We start from the raw sequence: 24,237 nt of genomic DNA, 5'->3' as shown, positions 1-24,237 counted from the left end.
CCAATAGCAAGCATTTTGCAGCCTGAGTCTCTACAGGAAGTTGTTCATGTTCACAGGACAAGAATCTCCATGCAAACCTCTGGTTCTAAGAGAAGCAGACCCTCCCATACCTCCTCCCATCATTATTCATCTCTGACAGTCTCTTTTCTAACAGAAATCCCCATGCCACCGCTGACTCATCTGTACGAAAAGAAGAAAAACATGACATAAGCAAGAATGTTACAGGATCTTTTCATTTGTTAATGACAATGACTTCTTTCAGTATTATTTCAAGAGAATACATATGGTGGCACAGGTACAAAAGTAAATGAAATTGACATGGATGTGTGAATGAAAATGATGTTATCAAGGGTTACCTCACTAAGTCTGCCAAATAGAAGAGTCTGTAAAGAGAAACAGCACACATGTACTTTTAAAAAAAAGACTTATTTATTTATATTGAAAGTCAGAATTAGAGAGAGAAAGAGAGAGAGAGAGGAGAGCTCTTCCATCCACTGGTTGACTTCCTAGATGGTCACAACAGCCAGTGCTGGACCAGGTCAAAGCCGGGAGCCAGGAGCTTCATCCAGGTCTCCCACGTGGGTGCAGGCACACCAGCACTTGTTCCATCTTCTGTTGCCTTCCCAGGCACATTAGCAGGGAGCTAGATTGGAAGTGGAGCAGCCAGGACTAGAACTGGTAACCATATGAGATGCCAGCACTGAAGATAACCTGCTGTGCCACAGTGCTGGTCCCCATACTGTTTTTGTTGAAAGCAGGGTATAAATATGGCATAACATGGAATTCAGCACATGTACTTTTGCATTCCCTTTTGGTTTTCTTCTGTTGCTTAGGATAAAAAGTCAAACTTTGTGAAACTGAATAAGCATGAAGAGCTCTTTAAACACACAGCACGAGACCATCACAATAAAAAGGAAGGGCTTCCACATAATCCTGCTTTCATAAAATGCCTTCTAGTTTGCACTATTTTCCTAATTATTAAGGTGCTAGCATAATCCAAATTAAGAGTTTGGGTTTTTTCTTATATGTTTTTTATATGTTTTTTTTGTTTTTTTTTTTTTGTTGTTTTTTGTTTTTTGTTTTTTTTTTTTGGCAGGCAGAGTGGACAGTGAGAGAGAGAGACAGAGAGAAAGGTCTTCCTTTTGCCGTTGGTTCACCCTCCAATGGCCGCCGCGGCCGGCGCGCTGCGGCCAGTGCACCGCGCTGATCCGATGGCAGGAGCCAGGAGCCAGGTGCTTTTCCTGGTCTCCCATGGGGTGCAGGGCCCAAGCACCTGGGCCATCCTCCACTGCACTCCCTGGCCACAGCAGAGGGCTGGCCTGGAAGAGGGGCAACCGGGACAGAATCCGGTGCCCCGACCGGGACTAGAACCTGGTGTGCCGGCGCCGCAAGGCGGAGGATTAGCCTAGTGAGCCGCGGCGCCGGCCTCTTATATGTTTTAAAAAAATAACAAGATTTTACCCAGGTTAGTTAAAATGACTCAGTAAAGTTATTCATAAATGCTCATTCTCTTGAATGTTTAATTCCCCATTTCTTAAAATGAGTGGGGAGTTTATTAAGCCATAAAAGGAAAATTATGTGTAAGCTCTACTTATGTTAAGAATAATTTTTCTATGCCAAAAATCTTATTTCTGACACAGAATTTTCAAATTCAAACATGTCATTAGATTTTCTTAAAGGCTCAAGACAAAGAATTCAGTAGGAGACAGATGAGAGACCATGCTTGAATTATTTTATAACATTTAAAATCCGGTGAATTCCTTTGCACCTTGACATTTGGCAGATGAACAAAGCACATGTAAACTTGAGAAGAAATCATAGAAAGGTTGATGCATAACTGCTCCTTTAACCCCTGCATTAATCTCGTAGTGGGTAAAGATGCCTGTATTAACAATAACGAGGCTGTTGATTTCGCTCATTAATGGCTCTGTTGTGCACTCTGGCTCTGTGTGTTTTGTCTGCCACTGTACAGGAATTCAGACCCATTGGTACCGCGCACAACAGAAGGGCCCAGCCTTTTGTTGCAGCAGCAAACATTGATGACAAAAGACAGGTAGTGAGCGCTTCCTATAACTCACCCATTGGGCTCTATTCAACTAGCAATATCCAAGATGCACTCCATGGACAGCTGCGGGGTCTCATTCCTAGCTCACCACAAAAGTAAGTATTGGATTCTCCATTCTGGCCACAGTGTTCTTGACAATGAGACAATGACAGCACAGTTTCTTTTCCTTTCCCAAGTCCAGCTCTTGTTGTTTTGTTATTTCCTGAAGGCACTATCAGATTTTTCTTTTAAAGACATGCATCTAAACCATGGTTCTAATTGTTCTGAAGCCAAATCAGCCAGTGCCTGAACACTTGGTGAATACATGGTTGAAAGGAAGAAATCACTGTGGTTCTGCCACCACCCGTGTTAGTAGTCTCAATACATGGTGGTAAACAATCCTCTCCGTATAATTACTGTTCATTTCATTTTACCTACAAAATTCATGTTCCACTGAGGGACTCTTTTAACCCTTTGTTTTTACAGGATGTGAACTACTTTGAACACAAGCACAATATTCGGCCCAAACCTTTCATAATCCCAGGCCGAAGCAGGTCATAAACTCTGAGATTGTCAAGTTTGGAATGCATGCTTCTCTAATCAGTGCTTGCTAATCACCAAGAAAAATTAACTTTTAGATGTTTGGAGTGGACTTTTCTCATTGTGCAATATATTTCAAAAGCAAAAAGGAACAAATCTGCTTAGCAGAGAATAGCAGCCAACTAACCTCTATCCCTGAGAGTAAATATTGACAAGATCACAGAGCTGTGAAATGTTAGGCGATCACCATGTATATTTATAACTCATACCCTGCTGCTCTGAGGAGCCTATCCAGAGCACCGTGATATTTGAGTCACACAGATGCACTCTGTCCCAGGTCAGGAAAGCCCAGCCAGCAGGAATGAAATGGAATCCCAGCTGAGGTCAGGAGTAAGGAAACAGACAGGGCACACATGTGAAACACGTGGCAAAGCTGATGTCACTTTAGCCTTTTAACAGGCTCTGGTCTTCCCACCCCAGTACCTGTTTCTCATTGCACCTTCAGATTCTACTAGTGCTAGCTGTTTGACAAAAGTAAATTTGCATTATTATGGATCCTGCAATGGAAGAGAGTCCACTTGAAAAGCAACTTTTTCATTTGGGCTAAAATAAGTACAAAGTAAGAGTTAGGAGGAAGGAAGACATCTTGGTTACCCTCATGGACAGTATTGAACAAATCAGGATAATAAAAAGATACTTCCTCATGCTTTCAGATACCTTCTCTAGGGATTGAACTCCAACCCAAAGGGTGAAAGAAACTAATGCCTTGTGTCCCTGCATCAGAAAATAGTGAGTTCAGGAAATCTCAAACCCATCCCTGTGATGTTGGCATTGGATTGATTGATCCTAACAAGTTAGCAACATTGAATGATCTACATCAGGTGTACCAACCTGGTGACCCATACATGGATTCAAGTTACAGGCAGGTTTTAATGAATCCTCTTTAATTGAAAAAAAGAATTAATATGCCTTTAGATAGGACAGAACTCAACAGCTGTTCAGCATACCTGTAACTCCTAAGTGTATGATACCTGGCCCATTCTCATATATATATATATATGACCCTCCTGGCCACTAGAAATGCCTGAGCTTACAACTCTTGCCAAGCAATCATCACTTGGTGCATGATTTATGATATATGATTTCCATCTGCAAGTGTTTCAGTAAGCTAGAGGCAGGACCAGGTTATGTCTCAATAAACCAGACAATGTTTATGATATCAGACCCAGGAAGAAGCACTAGAATAGGAGAGGGGGGAAAGATGCTAACAAGGCAATGACTACCAAATACATCTTTCCCACAAGAATGTAAGCTCCGTGTCTACAGGGTCCTAGACCACCTGGATCCATATTATATCCTCACCTCCTAGAAATGAAGCTGGGCAGAATAAATGTTCAATAAACGTCCAACTGATAAAAGAAAAAAATCCTAAGGGTACCTGTTAATATTTCCTGAGTGACAAGAAGAATGAAGAGCCATTCTCTCTCCTTCATCCCTGTGAGCCTGCACAGTTCTTCTTGGTTTGTCCCCTTTGTTCCCATTTTGCTTCGCTCCAAAGTTCTTCCCTGTTTCTCCATTTTCAATAGCATAACCCACAACCCCACCCACACCACCCCAATAACATAACCCCAGATTAAAAGTTAGAATGCTATTTAACTGTTGAATTACAAATATATACAACTTTCCAAAGAAGCACAGTAGAATTAATATATGTGGATTCATTTTTATGTTTATTTTTATTTACTTAAAGAGCAGAGAGAAGGGGACAGAAAGAGAAGACAGAGAAAGAGAAAAAGAACGAATATGAGTTTCTTCCACCAACTGGTTTACTCCGCAACTGCCACAACAGCCAGGTTGAAGTCAGGAGCCAGGAAGTCCATCCAGGTCTCCCCTGCAGGTGGCAATGGCCCAAAGCCCTTGAGCCCTCATCTGCTACCTCCCAGGGTGGATAAGCAGGAAGCTGCATCAGAGGGAAGGAGCTAAGATTCAAACAGGCACTCCAATATGGGATGCAAGCAGCTGTTTTCACCTGCTGTGCCACAGCACCTGCCCCTACTTGCATTCTTTTGAAGTTAACCTGATTGTAAGTCCAACTCCAGCCACAGGACTTCGGAAGGCTTGAAAAAAATGACACATTAGATATTCTGCCTTTGATCAAGACTTATAACACATTTAATTTTATAAAAATCCAGAGACCCAAGTATATAATCCCTTTGTTTTATGTTTTCATTTAAATTTAAATGTGTTAATAACGAAAAGCCACTAATAATTTTTGTTATTTGAAGGTACCTTTTAATGTAGAATAATTTGGTGGAGGGAAGGATCACAAAGGAGAGGATTTGCTTAAAAATCCATCTCCAGTACACAGATCTGGTAGTATTATAAGGACGCCTCTATCTGTGCCTCTCACTATTTGCTCTAGCTTCACAACTTCTTACAAAACAATTCTTTATCAAAGTGTAATTTTGAGTGGCTACATGCCAAGCAGTCATTATACAATCAGTGAACAATTTCTTTGATCAGAAGTAAATTGCTCATGCTAAATTTTTAATATGTTCATCTCCCTGGAGTTTTACTACTATCTGTGGTTCTTTTAATTATTTCATCATAGTTGAAACATTTAAAAAAATCAAACATGTAAACTTTAAAATATGTAAAATGTAAAACCTACAATTAAAATATATACAAAATATTTTAAGATCTAAAAAATAAAATACAAGCCTGAGAGTGGTTTTTTGCTCAGGTTGCTTCCAGAAACATGCCCCAGAAAGTCTGTACACACTCCAAGGAAGTTAGTTCTTTGTCAGATGACCTATGTGAGTTGAAGTGCATCACCAACCTCATGATTGGTCTTTGACAAGTCATTGAGTCACCCTCTGGAAATCTCTTTAGTACCTGCATGTCCAGGTCATCAGGAATCAGCCATGATGACTCAGGATGATACCCACAGGGACTGGAGTCCAAGAAAATCATTTTATTTTAAAGCATCAGTTCAAGGGATCTTTAAAAATTATTCTAGAAAATTATAAATGATCATTCTTATTGGTGTAGGGCTTCTTTCCCAATGATTTTGTACACATGGTCCCCTAAATAAAATGATAAGGGAATTAGGAAATAGAAGACACAATTCTTGCTTTATAAGTCCCAGGTTTTCAATTCTGTGAATATTTCAATTATATAATATTTATTTCAAAGTTACCATAAGTAAAGCATATTAAATTTATAATAGTTTATCTAATGGCCACTGGCACAAACAGGAGTCAGTGTAGTTACAAATGCTAGTTCACGGCTGGCGCCACGGCTCACTAGGCTAATCCTCTGCCTGCGGCGCTGGCACCCCGGTGTTCTAGTACCAGTCGGGGAGCCAGATTCTGTCCCAGTTGATCCTCTTCCAGTCCAGCTCTCTGCTTTCGCCAGGGAAGGCAGTGGAGGATGGCCCAAGTGCTTGGGCACCTGCACCCGCGTGGGAGACCAGGAAGAAGTACCTGGCTCCTGGCTTCGGATTGGCGTAGCTCTGGCCGTAGCGGCCATTTGGGAGGTGAACCAACGGAAAGAAGACCTTTCTCTCTGTCTCTCTCCTTCACTGTCTAACTCTATCTGTCAAATAAATTTAAAACAAAAAAAAAATCCTATTGTCAACATCAGCTATCTAAATTAATCAAGCTGCAATGCTGATGCAGTAAAAAAAAAAAAAAATCACTGCTAATGTCACTATGTGTTTTTCCCTCCAAATGGAATTGACGTTAGCATTAAGAGCCCTAGAAAGTAAATGTAGGTATGGGACCATACTTGAGACCTGAGAATACTGACTTCAAGGTAAACACACCTTATAAATCCATTTTCTCTTTTATTTACAGTAGCGCTGATTGGCAGGGATGATAGATATTGACATTAATCCTAATATTTATTTTGCTTTGTTTTAAATGGCTGTGCTTTTTTAAAAAGTTGCTTAATATATTCCTTTGCAGCACTGAAAGTGCACAATAGAAAAATGACTTTCTAGTTACTCGCATGTCAGGTGTGACTTCTTCCTATTGTTTCGTGGAGAATGTGAAATTTCTCGATATCTTAAATTCGCATGATTGGCCTTTCTGATGTTTTAATAAGTCCCTTAAACTTGTCTTTAAAATAAAATGAGAAATATACATGGAAATATATGCATGCTTCTGAAATTTTACATGAAATAGCTATGTGTAAAAGAAATATATCTTAGCCTTAGGGTAAGAGCCAAAGACTCTGAGACCATCTTATTTGTCCTGTAATCATTAATTTTGAGGTGACAAGCATTTATTGGCTATTTCTAGATCCTGTGTTAAGCCATTGAACAGTTTATTAAAGTTATTTTTCACCAAATGAAAAATACAAAATATTGAAATAACAATAAAATGTTACAAAATAGTCTTAAAACATCTAAACCATTTCTCCTATAAGTTGTCATTTATTATCCAAGTAAAGTTCAACTGTGTTACTGAAACCTGCTTATCTTCATGCTGCACAGTTACTATTTCCTCAAAGATTATTCATTAATATCTTCATCTTAAATATTGTACTTTAGGAACGTAAAATGATATCCAGCCAATGTCCCTGTATCATTTGTCTACAATATTGTCAACTTTAAAATGAGATGGCCTATTTTTAAAAAGATTAGTTTCACCTTTTCAACTTACTTCCTATACAAATTTTTGTACATGGATTCCTCAACTTACACATCACTTCATAGAACAGAGCCAAAAAATGCAGTCACCTATACTTTTCAATTTTATTAAGCTTTTTTCAATCATAAATTTTTAAAGATCTTCCCTTTCTAAAATAAGTTCTGGCCAGAAATAAACATTTTGCATTAGTTTGCTAGCATTCACCCCTCACTTCTGGTCTTCAATTCCTTTTAACCTCTCTGTCCTTGTTCTCTGCACTCTTCCCACCTTCGGGTTCCTCGTGTCATCTGTGTGTAATGTGGTCATTAACACAGTGGATGCAGTACGCCCTCCGGAATTGACGGCGGCAGTGGACGTAGCACCCCCTCTTCTGTCAGTACTCTTAGTACTATTTGCCCAGGTGACTTGAAAGTTGCTGCTAAGATGGCCCCTAACATTCCTTTGGAAATGGAACTTCCTGGTGTGAAGATCGTACATGCTCAGTTTAATACACCTATGCAGTTGTACTCAGATGACAATATTATGGAAACACTGCAGGGTCAGGTTTCAACAGCTCTAGGGGAAGCACCCTCAATGAGGTAATACGAATCTTTTTGAACCATGGGCATATTAACTAAACACATGGGCAACGTCAGCTTTACAGTGTCTTTTAACATTGTCTTAATATTGAAAGAAAGTTACATGGAGCTTTAAAAAAATGCTAAAAGTTTATTGCAAATATCTAGACCTGATGATAAAGGTGATCTGAGGAATTATCTAAGTTGACCTTAATGTAATAGATGGCAATAAAATCAACTCATGTAAGGACCAAAGGCATATGACCTTTGAAAGCTACAATGTATTTTATTTACAATGTCTGATAGAATACTGACAAAAGTGATTTATAATCTAGTAACCAGCATGTCTGTCATTTGGGAGTCAAAAATTAGGAAAAGTATCATAGGGTTCAGAGGGTTTTTATCAGAAACGATACCTCTTCTCTCTTCTGATAGAAGCTTGTGGGAAAGTAATTACTTTTCCACTTAAAATGTTTGTCAGGCAAAAAGTTTTATATGTGAATATTTCAGGCTGTTAATGTCGATATTTAGTTTCCATTGGTATCTATTTGACTAATTCCTTCTTTATTATGAGTATTTGTTAAGAATACTTTTGCCATCAAGCTTTTGTTAAGTAAGAATTTTAATTATGGGATAAAATCTTTTTACTTCTTTCAGTGTTACATAATCACTTTTTTATAAAGTATTATGAGGCTGAAGACTGCTATGTAATAATATCCCAATGATATCTCAGACTGAATACACTGAACTAGTAAGACGATATGCCTCAAAATCATTTTGCAAAGAACTTAATATATGTAAGATGATTATTTTCAAATATGATATAGGAAATAAAAATGTGTGGATTAACTTTTCTAGATAATGTGGTTAGTGATATAAAATAATAAAGTAGTATTATAGTGGCATTTTTATTGCTCATCATGAATATATTTGTAGAATGCAAATTAAAGTTATTATCATTATAAATTAACTATAATGTGGCTATTTAAAAATATAGCATCATCAAAACGGGTGCATGTTTATTAAAGTATATGCATGATGTGCTGTCAAAGACTGTCAGGCTGAACCTCTTCATCTTACAAGTTCAATGATATCTGTGTTACTTCCAGGAGTTAACAAAACAATTCATCTTAAACACGAAATTAAACCATGTACTTTTAGTTTACTATCAAAAATGAATCTGGATTTTACTGACAATTTTATGATCAAGCTGGGTTCACTCCTGCACTATCACACAGGCATTGTGTTTTGCCAAGGAACTTTACTTATGTTCCCATCTGTAATTATATATTCACCAGCCCCAAGCCTTGTTTCTTAAAAGGACCACTTAAAAGTTTTCTCCAAAGTGCTTTCCCAAATGGAGAGGTGCTGATGTGACTCCTGAGGTTATTGTTCAGTGATATTTTGAAGGCAAGACGTGTGTTCCGTGGTACCAGAGGGTCAGGGGAAATGACCAAGGCTCTGCAGGGGCTACTATTGATACGGTGATGACTGTGTATTGAGGTCTGGCCCTCACCACGCTCCTGACCATGCTCCGCCTGCCATCCTGTGTTTCAGTGAATCCACAGCCTCGGTGCCCCCCAACTCGGACGTGTACCGGATGCTCCATGACAACCAGAATGAGCCAACGCGGCCCCGCCAGTCAGGCTCTTTCCGAGTGCTCCAGGACTTAGTGAGCGAGCCCGGTGAGCAGCCGCTTAACACCGTCCTGCGGAAGTGTCGCCATACAGGTTCCTGGGAGGGTGGAACATATTGGGAAAGGCTCAAACCCAGTTTTGACCAGTCATCAAATGAGTCTTTGCACAAAGGCTTTTGGTGACTCCATGTTTAGGAAAGGATTTTCCAGGACGTGTCCCAGTAGCCACTAACTGAAACCAAAGACAAATTGGATCCATACTGGTCACAGGCTAGCCCAGCTGATGCATGAGATGTATTTTAAATGGGCACTGTAAAGTTTCTCAGTCTCCCCTCCCCAACCTTAGGGTGGCATAATTACTAAAAAAAAAAAAAAAAAAAAAAAAACCTATAATGAACACTTACTATGTTCCAAGTTCTGTGCTCAGCACTTTGCACACATTATCAGTTATTCCTCACAGTAACTCAGTGACAAAGGAGCTATTGCTTGCTGTATTCAACAAATAGAAATGGAGGTACAGTATTCAGGCTTTGCAATGTCACTCAGCTTTTCCACTCCCCCAAATGTATACTATCCTTTAAAAAAATCACACCAAAATGCAAAACATCCCATTAGGGTTGCTACTATAAAAAATGGAAAATAACAAATGCTGGTGAGAATTTTGGAGACATGAGAACTCTTGGACATTTCTGATAAAAAAAAGTAAAATGGTACAGCCACTGTGGAAAATAATACAGTGATTATTCAAAAAGTTAAACATAGAATTAACAAATGAGCCAGAAATTTCACTCCTAGATATACACCCCCCAGAGAACTGAAAGTGGGAACTCAAACAGATACCAATATTCATATCATTCATAGTAGCCAAAAGGTAGGGAAAATCCAAATGCCCATCAACAGGTGAGTAGATAAACAAAAGGTGATACAAATTTACAACCTTGAAAAGGAATTAAATTCTGGTACATGCTATGACATGGATGCACCTTACCATGTTAAGTGGAAGAAACTGAACACAAATATTGTATGATTTCATTTATATATCAAAAATAAGTAAATCATAGTAACAGAAAGTATAAAAGAGGTTACCAGCCATCAAGGCTGGGAGGAATAAGGAATTATTTTTTAGTGGGGATTCACCTTCTGTTTGATATGATGAAAACCTTCTGGAAATGAATATCGAGGCTGATTGCATAACATGCGAATATACTTAATTCCACTGAATTGCACACTTATAAGTAGGTAAAATAAGTTTTACGTTATAGTGGATGGGTTTTTTGGCACAGCGATTAAGATGCCACATGCAGGGGTCAGCATTGTGGCTTAGTAGGTAAAGCCACTGCCTGCATCCCATATGGGCACTAATGGGATTAGAGCCTGTCACTTCCAAACCAGTTCTTCGAAAATGCACCTAGGAAGGCAGCAGAGGATGGCCCAGGTCTTGAGCACCTGCATGCATGTAGGAGACCCAGATAAAGCTCCTGGCTCCAGCCCAGCCCAACCCTGGCTGTTACATACAACCATTCAGGGAGTGAACCAGCAGATGGAGGAGTCTCTCTCTCTCCGTCTCTCCAGCTCTGCCTTTCAAGTAAATAAATAAGTCTTTAAAAATATGCCACTTGGAATGCTCATATCCCACGCTGGAGTGCCAGGGTTTGATTCCTGGCTCCTCCTCCTCTTTAGCTCCAGCTTCCTGCTAATGCACACCCTGAGAGGCAACAGGTAATGACTCAAGTAGTTGGGCCTTGGCCACTGTGTGGAGACCCAGATTAAGTTACGGGCTTCTGGGCATTCAGGGAATGAACACATGGATGAAAGGTGGAGTTTATGTTGTGTATATTTTAACACAATTTAAAAAAAAAAAAAAAAGGAAACTTCCCTCTGTTCCTCTGAGCATTTTCTAACAGCAACAACCAATTTTTTAATTACTCATGCTTTGTAAGGCTCTATTTCACAACAAAGTGTCTATGCTTGAACTGGTCCTGCTCCTTTTGAAATGACAGTGTGGAAGCGACTTAAGAATTCCTTGAGTTAAACCACACACTTTAAATAGAAGCCAAGTACAAGCTCCAGCCAGCTGTTCCTTGCCATAAATGGAGACGCTGTGTTTTTCAGATGACCGTCCTGCTGGAACCCGGAGTGTGAGAGCTCCAGTTACAAAAGTCCATGGTGGTGCTGGCGGTGGACAGAAGATGCCATTCTGTGACAAGTGTGGAAGTGGCATTGTGTAAGTTTTATTTTTAATCCAGAAATACACTCTAAATCTTGGTGGCAGTTCTTTATTTCTTCCACATTAAAACTTAATATAGAAATGGCAATTACAAAAAACAAACTTCTGTTCATCAACTTGAACTATAATGTCCATGATATGTTGCACATTTTGGCCAATCCCCAAAGGGATATAGAGTGTGAATCAGACATCTTGGCTGGTGACTTCAAATGCATACTCATGAAAAAAAAATCCTAAATGTATATTAAAAAAGTAATTTTGAAGAATCATAACTTCATTCTAAAAAATCTTTCTTTTGCTAATGTCTAGTCTTTGAATACTTTCTTTTCTGTATAAGTCCAGGGAAACAAATTACAGGGCCATCAGCATAATTAAACACATTAACTTTACCCAATTTCCTGTTAGCCAATGTTGAAACAGAGTGTTTAAAAATACAGTCACCTAATAGCCACACTAGCTAGCTCAAATCCTCACGAGAACCAGAGAGGGTTTTAAGCACATGCGTCCCACAGGGCCTCTACTGCATTCTGTCCCCTGCCTTTAGCTCACTCTGGAGGCACTGCCTGTGTCGAGTTATCCAGAGTAACCCCAAAGGGTAGAGGCAGATGGGCCTGGCTAGATGAATGTGAGACAGCAAAAGGCAGGCAGGGAGCTTGGGAGCAGAGAAGGCATTGATAAAATATAGTATTGTAGTTGATGTCACCAAAAGCAACTTTGGCTCCTAAATCCCAATACACTTTTGCAGTAGAGGCATAGCCACCGCCTGCCTGGCAATTCCATCACACTCTTTGCTGTGTTTTCTCTGAGCTCCGTGGAAGAGACGCTGGGCCCCACCAAGAAAAGCCAACAGCGGGACTTTTCCCTGTGCACACAGCTTTGGCCAAGTCAGAGTACTGCCCAGGATTTCTTTAGTCTAAATCATGCCTGCTTCTTTCAAGGAAGCCATGGGGAACATTCATGAAGTAGGAACCTACCATGTTTCTGTAAACTACTCACGTGAAAATGTCAAAGTATGCGCATTTCATCGTCAGAAAGCAGGCAATGATTCCTTGTGGCTATCTGGGACCCTTGTGCCACCGTCATGCACTCCACAGCGGGCGGTGGTTGTGTCCTGAAAGGGAGAGACCACACCTGCGTCACCTGAATGTTCTCTCCCTGTGTGTCCCGACAGCGGTGCGGTTGTGAAGGCGCGGGATAAGTACCGGCACCCCGAGTGCTTCGTGTGTGCGGATTGCAACCTCAACCTCAAACAAAAGGGCTACTTCTTCGTGGAGGGGGAGCTGTACTGCGAAACTCACGCGAGAGCACGCACGAGGCCGCCAGAGGGCTACGACACCGTCACTCTGTACCCCAAAGCTTAATCCTGTGCAGGCGGAGCACGCATGCACGCACCCCGGCACACGGGCGCAAGAAGACAGAACGGCGTTGGGCAGGAACGTGCAAACCATCAACTGCAAAGCTAGAGCTGAGGCCTTTAGACGTTTATCTTATCGTGTATTGGGGGCGGGGAGGGGCGTGAACGGGAGAGAAACTCCTGCTATAGCACAAAAACATGCCTTTAGCTGTGTTTTACTACTCTTTTTATCTTTGGGGCTAGCAATAAAGACATTTAAAATGGTAAATTTTTATATATCATACTCCACAATTTATATCATAACCATCAAACATTTAGGGGAGTCTGATCCTCTTTCCTTGACAAGTTCATTTAGGCAATTGTGGTAAATAGCAAATAGTACTGTATTCTAATGGAGTCTGCTGTTGTCTGTGTTCTATTATAATGCATGTCAGGGAGACAGCGCCTGAATTTCTCCTGTTTCCTCCTATTCAAGTAATTATACCACTGAATGCAACAAGTGTAATAAATACATACATTTTTTAAATACCTAACGAAGTGGCATTCACTGAATTCAGATAAGAGAAACACTAATGAAGGTCTTAATAATACGTTGACACGGCCGGCACCGCGGCTCAATAGGTTAATCCTCTGCCTGCGGCGCCGGCGCCAGCTTCTGTCCCGGTTGCCCCTCTTCCGGTCCAGCTCTCTGCTGCAGCCCGGGAGGGCAGTGGAGGATGGCCCAGGTCCTTGGGCCCTGCAGCCGCATAGGAGACCAGGGGAGGCACCTGGCTCCTGGCTTCGGACCAGCACAGCGTGCCAGCTGTGGCGGCCATTGGAGGGTGAACCAACGGCAAAGGAAGACCTTTGTCTATCTTTCTCTCTGTCCACTCTGCCTGTCAAAAAATAAAAATAAAAAAAAAATACGTTGACACACTAACATATTTTAGGAAAAATGTGGCTTCTTGTTTTTATTAACTCACAGTTTCTTATGAACCAGAACTGTCTGCTGATAGGATGGGTGTTTAAATTTGCTAGTTAAAAGTAATTTATTCTCAGGCCGGCGCCACGGCTCACTAGGCTAATCCTCCACCTTGCGGCGCCGGCACACCAGGTTCTAGTCCCGGTCGGGGCGCCGGATTCTGTCCCTGTTGCCCCTCTTCCAGGCCAGCTCTCTGCTGTGGCCCGGGAGTGCAGTGGAGGATGGCCCAAGTGCTTGGGCCCTGCACCCCATGGGAGACCAGGAGAAGCACCTGGCTCCTGCCTTCGGATCTGCGCGGTGTGCCGGCCGCGGTGGCCATTGGAGGGTGAACCAACGGCAAAGGAAGACCTTTCTCTCTGTCTCTCTCTCTCACTGTCCACTCTGGCCTGTCAAAAAAAAAAAAAGTAATTTATTCTCTTTCCAATTAAAACAGTTTCTTTTGCTTTGACATAGGCTCTTTGAACTTAAACATCTCTTTTGGGTAAATATTCATTTAAACTGAAGGTTCGGAATCCATCAGGGCTGTTTCTCTGTGCTCAATGGTTTACTATTGAGGGAAATAAGTTCACCTGAGACCACCTACCCACCAGAGGATGGATTCAGAAACATGAAGGAAGCAGAAAGTGAAGCATTTATTGTTACCTGGTCTCAAGAGCAGTGACCCACAGGTGGGAGCACACCTCCCTTAGAAATTCAGCTCCTTTTACCCTACCACACTGAGGTACCTTTCCCCAGTTCCTTGTTGGTTGAGCAACTTGGGAGGTAAAATCTAAACTTGACATGGTGCCTAAAGGGTGGGGTAAAGGGGATGAGTGTGTTTGGGCAGATTTAGGACAGGGGAGGGAGGGAGGGAGTTACACTGTGACTACAGCAGGGCTTCCAGGACCTGAGATGGGAGAGCATTGTGCACTGTGTACCAGGCATGAGGTGGTTACAGATTACAAAATTACTGAAGGTTACAAAGATAACAAGTGGTGCTCTGTTTGCAAAGCAAGCTCAGCAGTTGTCCTACTTGGGGTTTTTGCAACCCTCCTTCCTACTTGCTACTGAGGCCTAGTATCGTGATTGCATGAAGACTCAGCTAAGTAAGTCTCTTAGGAAATTACACCATGGGGTCATTTCTCACAACCACCTCCTCCGGTGGCATCTCTGACAATTTAGGAACTCTCCCAAGAAAGGCATGAACTGCTGTTGTCCAGAGGTTCTGCTTGTAGCCGCTGCTGAGATCCATGTTTCCCTTGGGGTCTGTTTTCTTGACATAGTTGGAGCCAGGCAATAACCCGGCCTCCACTATCACCTCCAAAACTCTTGGCCCAGCCTCCCTGAAGTCGTAGATCCTTCGCACCTCGGCTCTGAACGCTGTGTACCCCCACCACTCCCCAGCTCAGGCAGCCTGCCATGCAGATTCTGCTGGGAGTTACCTGGCCTCTTCCAAAGTGGCCCCACGGCAATGCCCTTGACTTACCTCTCTCATCTACTTTCCATGCTCCTCACTGGGGACACACAGAAAGTTTTGAAGCTTTCTCCTCCAAGTACAAACCTTGGCAAGTCAGCAGAATGGGGAGGTGGGGAGGTGGGGACTGCTGGAGCCCTCTGATACAATTCTGAAGTTTCAAATTTCAAAAGAATTCTAAATTCATGCATAATTATGTAATAATGTGCATTTACCATGAATCTCTTAAAGACCCCTCTTATGTATGGATTTTAAAAAGGTTTTGAATCAAAATAAGCACCTTTTAATTCCATTTTTCAAGAGCTCTTTGAAGTGTCTTCATTGCCATGGAAAAGACTGAAACCAACCCGATTACTCTAGAATCTTGAAAAGATGGGATCTGACAGCATCAGGCATTTCTAGACTGGAGTAGAAAGGTGGGGTGACGATAGGGAGGATTGAGAAGCAGCTCCCTGAGAAGCACTTCACCTCAAGGTCTCCCTGTCCCCCTGACACACACATTCGATGACGTTTCCTAGCGAGTATGCTGGGTATCACTGGAAACAGGGAGGCAAATCTCTGAATTAAAGACAGAAGCACAGTTGACAATATGTGTACCATACTGACAAAAAGACAAAAATGAAAGACTCCTGAGCAATCTTCACATTGGATACTGTATTATACATTGTGTATATTCTTAAAATTATATTTTATATGTTATGTAGTCAAGTACATGATGGACTACTTAAGTTCAAATGTTTAAAAAGCTTTTTGTAGTTAAAAAAGTATAATTCTAATCTAAAATTTAGGAAGAACAGAGCTTAAATTTGATAACTTACACTGTGTGATTAAGGCTGTGAAGCATCTCCCAAAATGAAATGTTTATTACTTTGAATAAAAAATATTCTTTTGGCATAATCACAGAGGATTACTATGAAATTAATAGAAATTAATGTTTTATGAAAATTGTTTTAACATGTATAAGGTACAGAATGAAAACATCAGTGTTGAAATGAAGAGGAATTAAAACTTTTTTTAAAATAGCAAACAAACAAGAAAACAGTATTTTCCCCATCCAAGCATTTTTGTCCTTCACACCAGGAATTCTATAGGAATTCAGGCCATGAACAAAGAATGCCAAATAATATTATCAGAAAACAGATTTAGTCACTGTGTTTGGATTTAGAGTTAAAAGCTAATAATAATCCATGCAACTATGATGGCGATCTGGGCATCTATGAACTTTGCACTCATGATTAACTAAATTGCTGTTTGTTCAAAGTAAACACAGGATAGAGTTGCTATACTCTATCAATAGGGTGACTGACTGGATGACAACAATTCTAGTAACCACATAATTTTGCACCTGAGTAAACAAAGAAGAATGAAGCTTAATGGCCAAAGTGACCCATAGTTTACTCATCTCTTCATGAGATAATGTTTCTCAGGGGCTCAACCTGGGAGCTCTCCACGATAAGCAGAAAGGAGCTTTGGCTGTCTTCTGTTAACAACTCTAGTTGCCAGTTTGTCAAGTTGCCCATTAAACAGATCTCATTTCAGTCCTCAGAAAAACTACCACTCATAACCATTACTCTTTAATAAATCATGTCATTATGGCCAAATGTTCTTTTCTTACACTGTGTCATCTGTATCTTAAGCATAAAATTTTTTTAAAAAAAGATTGAAGAATAAGGACTTGCAGATAACTCAAGTAAATAAGCAATTTTCTGTCCTATGTGACTATTTCAAGATAATGCTCTTAGGTCTCTACTCATTTTAAAGAACACTAAATAAAGACTTATGAGGCACCTGCCCAGTAAGAAATGTTGAAGTCTAGACAGAAAAAGATAAGCTTTTGAATACTTTTGTCTATACTTAGAAATGTACACTTTAAAACAAAGCATCTCTTTGAAGTAGTTGCTTGGGGCCAGTGTTGTGGTGTAGTGGGTAAGCCTCCAGAGTTCAGCATCCCATGTGGGTACTGGTTCCCAGCTGCTCCACTTGTGATACAGCTCCCTACTAATGGCCTGGGAAGTTGGCAGCAGAAGTTGGCCCAAGTGTTTGGGCCTCTGCCAACCACGTAGGAGACCCAGATGAAGCTCTTAACTCCTGGCTTTGGCCTCGACTAGCCATGGTTGTTGAGGCCATTTGGGAAGTGAAACAGGTAGATGGAAGAACTCTCTAACTCTGACTTTCAAGTAAATAAATAAATCTTGTGTTTAAAAAAAGGGGCTGCTTTATCATATTTTTAGTCATATAATTTATTTTAAGACATAAAATCAAGCATAAGCATTAGCTTTTGAAAAATACCTGAAAATTTGACCTAAGTGTGCAAATAATGTCTAACAGTATGTTTTAATTTGAATAAGGCACACCTTAACTTATGAGAGCCAAAAGGAAAATTCCATTATCCATTAGCTGAAGAATAATACAATATCCAAAACCTAATTGTTACCCCTATCATAAATCCCTTGTTTGAACATATTTTAAATTAAAATTAAATAAAACACCAATATTGACTTGGGGGTGAAAATTACTTCATTCATTCATTTCTTCAATTATTCATCTGATTAAGTGAATAAGAATACACAGGATATTTACCTCTCCTCCAAAAGCAAATTATATTGTGACTTTGAGAATTTCTTCCCACGAGACAAAGTTCCCCTTCCACCTCATTTTCTGAAGAATTCAAATTAAAAAGCACAGGTGTGGATATAACTCATCAGATGTGTCTGTATGTACCAAGGTGTGCACATATCTGAGGTTCATTATTGCACTGAGGATGTGCAACCAATGTCACATGCAGGAGTCTGCACTATGTACAGTTATATGATGTGACGAGTAACCACACAGAAAGGTGCCCAGCATCATAAGTACAACTCAAAACCACAATGAGATAGCACTTCATTCTCACTAGGATGACTATAATTGAAAAGATAGATTAATATAACATATGTTATAGATCGGTCTAAGTTTAAAAGGGATGATATAAATAACATCAAGTACCCGGTAAAAATAATAGAATTAAAAAGGAAGGAAAGACCAACATGGGAAGCAGTCCACACAGCAGACTCCTAGAATGACATTCACTGTAAATAACACTCTGACCTCAGAATCAACCCTTAAGGCTTCCTGGTCGGGCTGAAAGACCTGCGAGAGCATTTCAGGCATGGAAAGCCAAGACTCTGTGACAAAAAACACCCTACATGGAGGATCTCTGTGAGACCTCAGAGGAAAGAAAGGTCATCAAAGAAGGATACACTATTCTCTGAAGGGAGGAGAGAAAATCCAATTTGCTTATGGCTGTGTCCAAATACAGATGGAGTCTATGGTCACAAAAGACTTCCAAGCCTTGGCAGCCCATGGCAAGAGCCTCTGATGATTACTGATGTCATAAAAAGAGTGTTAGTTGTTAAAGGAGCAAGAGTAGTCACTGTGCACTTGCTCCCCATGTAGGATCTCTGTCCCTATTGAATTGTAATATAAGAATCGATTGCAAATTCTCTCCCCAAACTGTATTCTATATGTTGTGTGTGGGGGCGTGCAAATTGTTGAAGTCTATGCTTAGCAAGGACTTAGTCCTCTGTATATAAAGTCATACTAAAAATAAACCATAATGAAGAAGGATATGGGAGATGGAGGTGGGATGGGAGCTGGGGGGGAACAGTTTGGGGGAAAGAAGCACTATATTCCTAAAGTTTTATCTATGAAAAAATGCACTCATTAAATAAAAACTAAAAAAAATATAACATATGTTAAGGAATGTGGGGAAAATTGCATAAAACTATGTAACTGTTCTGGAAAACAGTTTGATCATTTCTCAAAATCTTGAACATAAGATTACCAAATGACCTGACATTTCCCTACCTAGTATGAGTACATACAAAAGAAAATGAAAACATAGGTCCACATAAAACTCATACATGAGTGTTCCTAACAATGCTATTCTTAACAGCCAAAAAGTGAGAACAATGCCAAGTTCACTGATGAATGGATAAACAAAATGTCCTGAGGTACCGTTCAGCCTTTAAAAGGAATGGAGTACTGATATACGTGCTACCACAGGAACACAAAGAGGAATCCAAGGCTTCTCCTGTAGCAAGTGGTACAGCCAGAATTTGAACCTGGGTGGTCTGGCTGTAGAACCCATGATCCTTGCTTTTCATTTGGGATGATTGTAAGGTTTTCATGGGACAAGAAGGCCCTCGGTAAGCTCTGGAGAAATCCCATTGAATGTTAATTTACTCCAGGTATTAGAGCTTGGTTGCTACAAAAATGGGGTTTGGACTCAGGCTGAGCTAACTGAATCCCAGCTCTATATATTCTAGCTGGAAGATACAGGGAAATCATAAAACCCCTCTAGTCCTCAGTTTCATCAACCATAGATTAGGACAGTCATGGGGCAGGTACTTCATCTAGCAGGTGAGACTCCTGCAGCCCTATCAGAGTACCTGAATTTGAGTTCCGGCTCTGCTCCTGATTCCAGCTTCCAGACCCTAGGAAAAAGCAGCTGATGGCCCAAGTATGGGGTCCTTGCCTCCCATGTGGGAGACCTGGAATTCAACCCTGATTGCTGGCTTTGTTTTGGCCCAGTCTCAGCTCTGAGGGCTTTTGGGGAGTGAACCAGGAGACAAGAGCACTCTCTCCCCACTTCTCTTTCAGTTGCTCTCACTGCCTCTCAAAAAAAAAAAAAAAAAAAAAAAAAGAAGAAGAAGAAAAGAAAAGAAAAATAGGACAATCCTACATAACAGAGTTGTTGTAAGGATTAAATTAAGGTACTTCGTATAAAATTGTTGCACATATTACCTATCAAGCACTGTGTAAACACTTGTTTGTAATGTAAACCCACACTATTATTACATATACTTCTCACTGTTCAATCCCAGATGCAAAACGATGTTCTTATTTTTTCTAATTATCCTTGGGTATCAAAAACCCAGGGCTGATTAAATAAACACGATTGTATCAAGTTGGAAGGCTCCTATAGCTGAGGATCCCAGGAGAGTTGACATTTCTCACTGAATCTGATCAAGTTCATGAGACTCACTTGAACTTTTCTTCATTTGAGGAAGATAATTTTTTTTTTTTTTTTTTGACAGGCAGAGTTAGACAGTGAGAGAGAGAGAGACAGAGAGAAAGGTCTTCCTTCCATTGATTGACTCCCCAAATGGCTGCTTCAAGTGGTGCGCTGCGCCAATCCAAAGCCAGGAGCCAGGTGTTTCCTCCTGGTCTCCCATGAGGTGCAGGGCCCAAGCACTTGGGCCATCCTCCGCTGCCTTCCTGGGCCAAAGCAGAGAGCTGGACTGGAAGAGGAGCAACCAGGACAGAATCTGGAGCCCCAACCAGGACTAGAACCCGGGGTGCCAGTGCCGCAGAGAGGATTAGCCTAGTGAGCCGGCTGGAAGATAATTTTTAAAAGCCTGAGCTAAGGCTGACATTTGGCCTAGAACCTAGGGCACCAGTTAAAATGTCCACATCCCATGTCAGAGTGCCTGTGTTCTAGTCCTGTCCCAGCTCCTGGTTCCCTGGGAGGAATGAAGATAGCTCCAGCAAGGAGATTCTTGTCATCCACAAGGGAGACCTAGATTCAGTTCCTGACTTCCAGGTTCAGCCCTACCCAGTATCAGCAGGCATTTGGGAAGTGAGTCTGTGGGTGGGAGCCCTATTCTTTCTTCTTTCTTCTCTCTCTCTCTCTCTCTCTCTCTCTCTCTCTCAAATAAACAATTTTTACAAAGAAAATCTTGAGCTTACATGCAATGTGACTCTACCAAAGACTCACTGGCAATATTCTCTCTCTTATGCCAAATGGCAATTTCATAGGAGTTCTTGGGTACCTTAAGGGTTAGAGGGTTAAAGGCGTAAGTTGACTCTGAATAACAATTCCAGTTTCTCACACAAAGCAAAGAATGTCAGCAACAACAATAACAACTGTAAGTTATATTCTTGTAGGTATAAAGACTATAGGCTAGATGTATTTTAATGTATGTATATTTTTGTTGACTTATTACATTAATTCCTGACAAGATAATATTACTCATGTTCATATGTTTTTTATCTTAATTACAACTTTGTCAAATAATTATTATACCCATGGGGAAAAGCTTCAGAGAGTTTGACTTTTTGTATAGGGTCAAACTAAAGGAAAAGACAGCATTTAAACTTAGTAACAGGGGCTAGTGCTGTGGCATAGTAGGTAAAGCCATTGCCTGCAGTGCCAGCATCCCATATAGGCACCAGTTCAAGTCCTGGAAGCTTTACTTCCGATCCAGCTCTCTGCTATGGCCTGGGAAAGCAGTAGAAGATGGCCCAAGTGCTTGAACCCCTGCATCCAGAAGAAGCTCCTGACTCCTAGCTTCGGATTGGCTCAGCTCTAGCCATTGTGGCCATTTGAGAAGTGAACCAGCAGATGGAAGATCTCTCTCTCCCTCTCTCTCTGCCTCTGCCTCTCTGTAACCCTGCCTTTCAAATAAATAAATAAATCTTTTTTAAAAATTCAATAATATTCCTTAGTAATAAGGAATATTGTTTGGAAATCTTTAAACCTATGAAGTCTAAATATTATAGTGGGCCGGTGTTGTGGTGCAATAGTTTAAGTTAACCTGCAAAGTCTGCATCTCATATGAGTGCTGGTTCAAGTCCTGTATGCTTGCTTCCAATCCAGCTTCCTGCTATTATGCCTGAGAAAGCAGCGAAACATGACCCAAATTCTTGGACCACTGCCACCCATGTGGGAGACCTGGATAGAGTTCCTGGCTCCTGCCTTGGGCCTGGCCCAGACCCAGCTGTTGCAGCCACTTGGGGAATGAACCAGCAGATGGAAGATTCTCTCTCTCCCCCCCCCTCTCTCTAACTCTGCCTTTCAAATAAATAAATCTTAATAAATAGATACATAAATATTATTATAACCCATTTTCTCTATAGCATTATTTTATTTATATCACCATTAACTTGCAGTCCATGCTTGTTATCTTTATAATAAAGATCTTTTCTTCCATGAGTGAAAGAAGAAGTAGTGTGGAACAAAAGATTAAGAAATGATTAATAATTAAGTAAAATATTGGGGCCAGCCTTGTGGTGCAGCAGGTTAAGCCATCACCTGTGATGCCAACATACCATATGAGAATGCCAGTGTGAGTCCTGGCTGCTTCACTTCCAATCCAGTTCCCTGCTAATGTGTCTGAGAAAGCAGCAGAAGATGGTCCAAGTGTTTGGGTCCATGCCACCCATGTCAGAGACATAGATGGAATTCCAGGCACCTGGCTTTGGCCTGGCCCAGAGCCAGCCATTGAGACCATTTGAAGAAATAACCACCAGATAGAAGATTTCTTTCTGTATCTGTATCTCAATCACTCTGCCTTTAAAAAAATAAAGCTTTAAAAATTAGAATATTAAGATATCAGGGAAGAACTCTGGGTAAAGACTTGGATTCTAATTGTAGCTCTGCCACCAGCTTCACCTTCCTCATCTGCAGAATGAGGGAGATGGACTGAATGACCTCTGAGACCTCTGGCAGCTCATTCCATGATCTGCACTGGGTGCTGTGCTCATCAGTGTTAACTGGGCTAACTATTCCATTTAGTGAGGACATGATGATAGTGTGGTCATGTACTACTGATATGCTGATAGTGTGGTTCAATGTACTACTACTATTATTTAATTAATTTGTGAGACAAACAGACAGAGCTCCCCTCCACCAGTTACTCTCCAAATGTCCTTCATCAAGTGTCAAAACCAAACAGCAGGTTAGCATCAGCAAGCAGGGCACTCATGACCTGGGTTGAAGACTCCCCAGTTTCAAAGCAGCTGCAGAGACTGTCGCCTCCAAATGTACTCAAAATGATCAACAACCACTCGCCCTCAGGAAACCTCTCAAGTAGACACTCATCTGGAGTAAGTGCCTTCTTAGAGAGAAAGTGCACTTCCTGTCGCTTCTGCCTCTGTCATCTCTACCCAATAGCAAACCTTTCCACCAACAGGCTGTTAGTCCCCCGTCTTCTTCTTGCTCCATGTCATATTCCTCAAGTCCTTTTTCCAACTTGGGTTTCTACTCAGTCTCCCTTTGCCACTGACTCGCATTCGCAGCCTACACACATGCTCGTTTGTACTCTACCCCAGGCTATACAATATCTCACTCCCTAGCATCTGTTCTTTCTCAAGCTTCCATGATATTTCTCCATACCTGTGACTTTAGCACACCAAATTTCTTAGAGTGAAACCATCTCACTTAGAGTGAAACCATACTCATACTCATAGAGATGAGTATCCCCACTACCCCATCCAGTAGTCCTCTTAAAAGCAGCAATCAAGAGGCACGTGTTTGGTGCAGTGGTTAATTGCTGTTTGGGATGTCCACACCTCATATCCCAGTACTTGGGTTTGAGTCCAGCTCAGCTCCTGAGTGCAGTTTTCTAGTAATGCATACCTTGGGAGGTATCAGAAGATGGCTCAAGAATTTGGGTCCCTATCATCCACAAGTAAGACCCAGTTTGAGTTCCCACCTCACAGCTTCAGCCAGGCCCAGCCCTGGTTGTAGTGGGCATTTGAGGAGTGAGCCAGTGAATGGGAACTACCTCCCCCAATACTGGCTGTCTTTCAAATAAATAACATACATTTTTTAAATTGAAAAAAGGGGCCAGCACTGTGGCGCAGTGCGTTAAAGCCCCAGTCTGCAGCACCAGCATCCCATAAAGGTGCCAGTTTGAGTCCCAGCTGCTCCACTTCCAAACCAGCGCTCTGCTGTGGCCTGGAAAAGCAGTGGAAGATGGCCCAAGTCCTTGGGCCCCTGCACCCTCGTGGGAGACCTGGAAGAAGCTCCTGGTTCCTGGCTTTGG

The 24,237-nt window shown here is 41.2% G+C and overlaps 1 protein-coding gene across 3 annotated transcripts in view; it reads left to right on the top strand.

The window, feature by feature from the left end:
• The window catches only part of PDLIM3 (PDZ and LIM domain 3), a 32,350-nt gene extending 18,804 nt beyond the window's left edge, over positions 1–13,546 (top strand). Inside the window, exons 4-8 of one of the 3 annotated variants that reach the window (XM_008250698.4) lie at positions 2,531–2,598; positions 7,554–7,817; positions 9,354–9,481; positions 11,545–11,656; positions 12,831–13,546. In XM_008250698.4, the coding sequence (XP_008248920.1) occupies positions 2,531–2,598; positions 7,554–7,817; positions 9,354–9,481; positions 11,545–11,656; positions 12,831–13,020 (762 nt within the window). In that variant the 3' untranslated portion in view covers positions 13,021–13,546. Of the gene's footprint in view, positions 1–1,972; positions 2,161–2,530; positions 2,599–7,553; positions 7,818–9,353; positions 9,482–11,544; positions 11,657–12,830 lie in introns of all 3 variants that reach the window. The other 2 variants (XM_008250705.4, XM_008250702.4) reach the window with 2 other exon arrangements.
• The last annotated feature ends 10,691 nt before the right edge of the window (positions 13,547–24,237 follow it).

Source organism: Oryctolagus cuniculus, chromosome 2, assembly GCF_964237555.1.
Source record: "Oryctolagus cuniculus chromosome 2, mOryCun1.1, whole genome shotgun sequence".
Lineage (NCBI taxonomy): Eukaryota > Metazoa > Chordata > Mammalia > Lagomorpha > Leporidae > Oryctolagus > Oryctolagus cuniculus.
The sequence above is the reverse complement of the archived record's forward strand: the minus strand, read 5'-3'. Positions and strand labels throughout refer to the sequence as shown.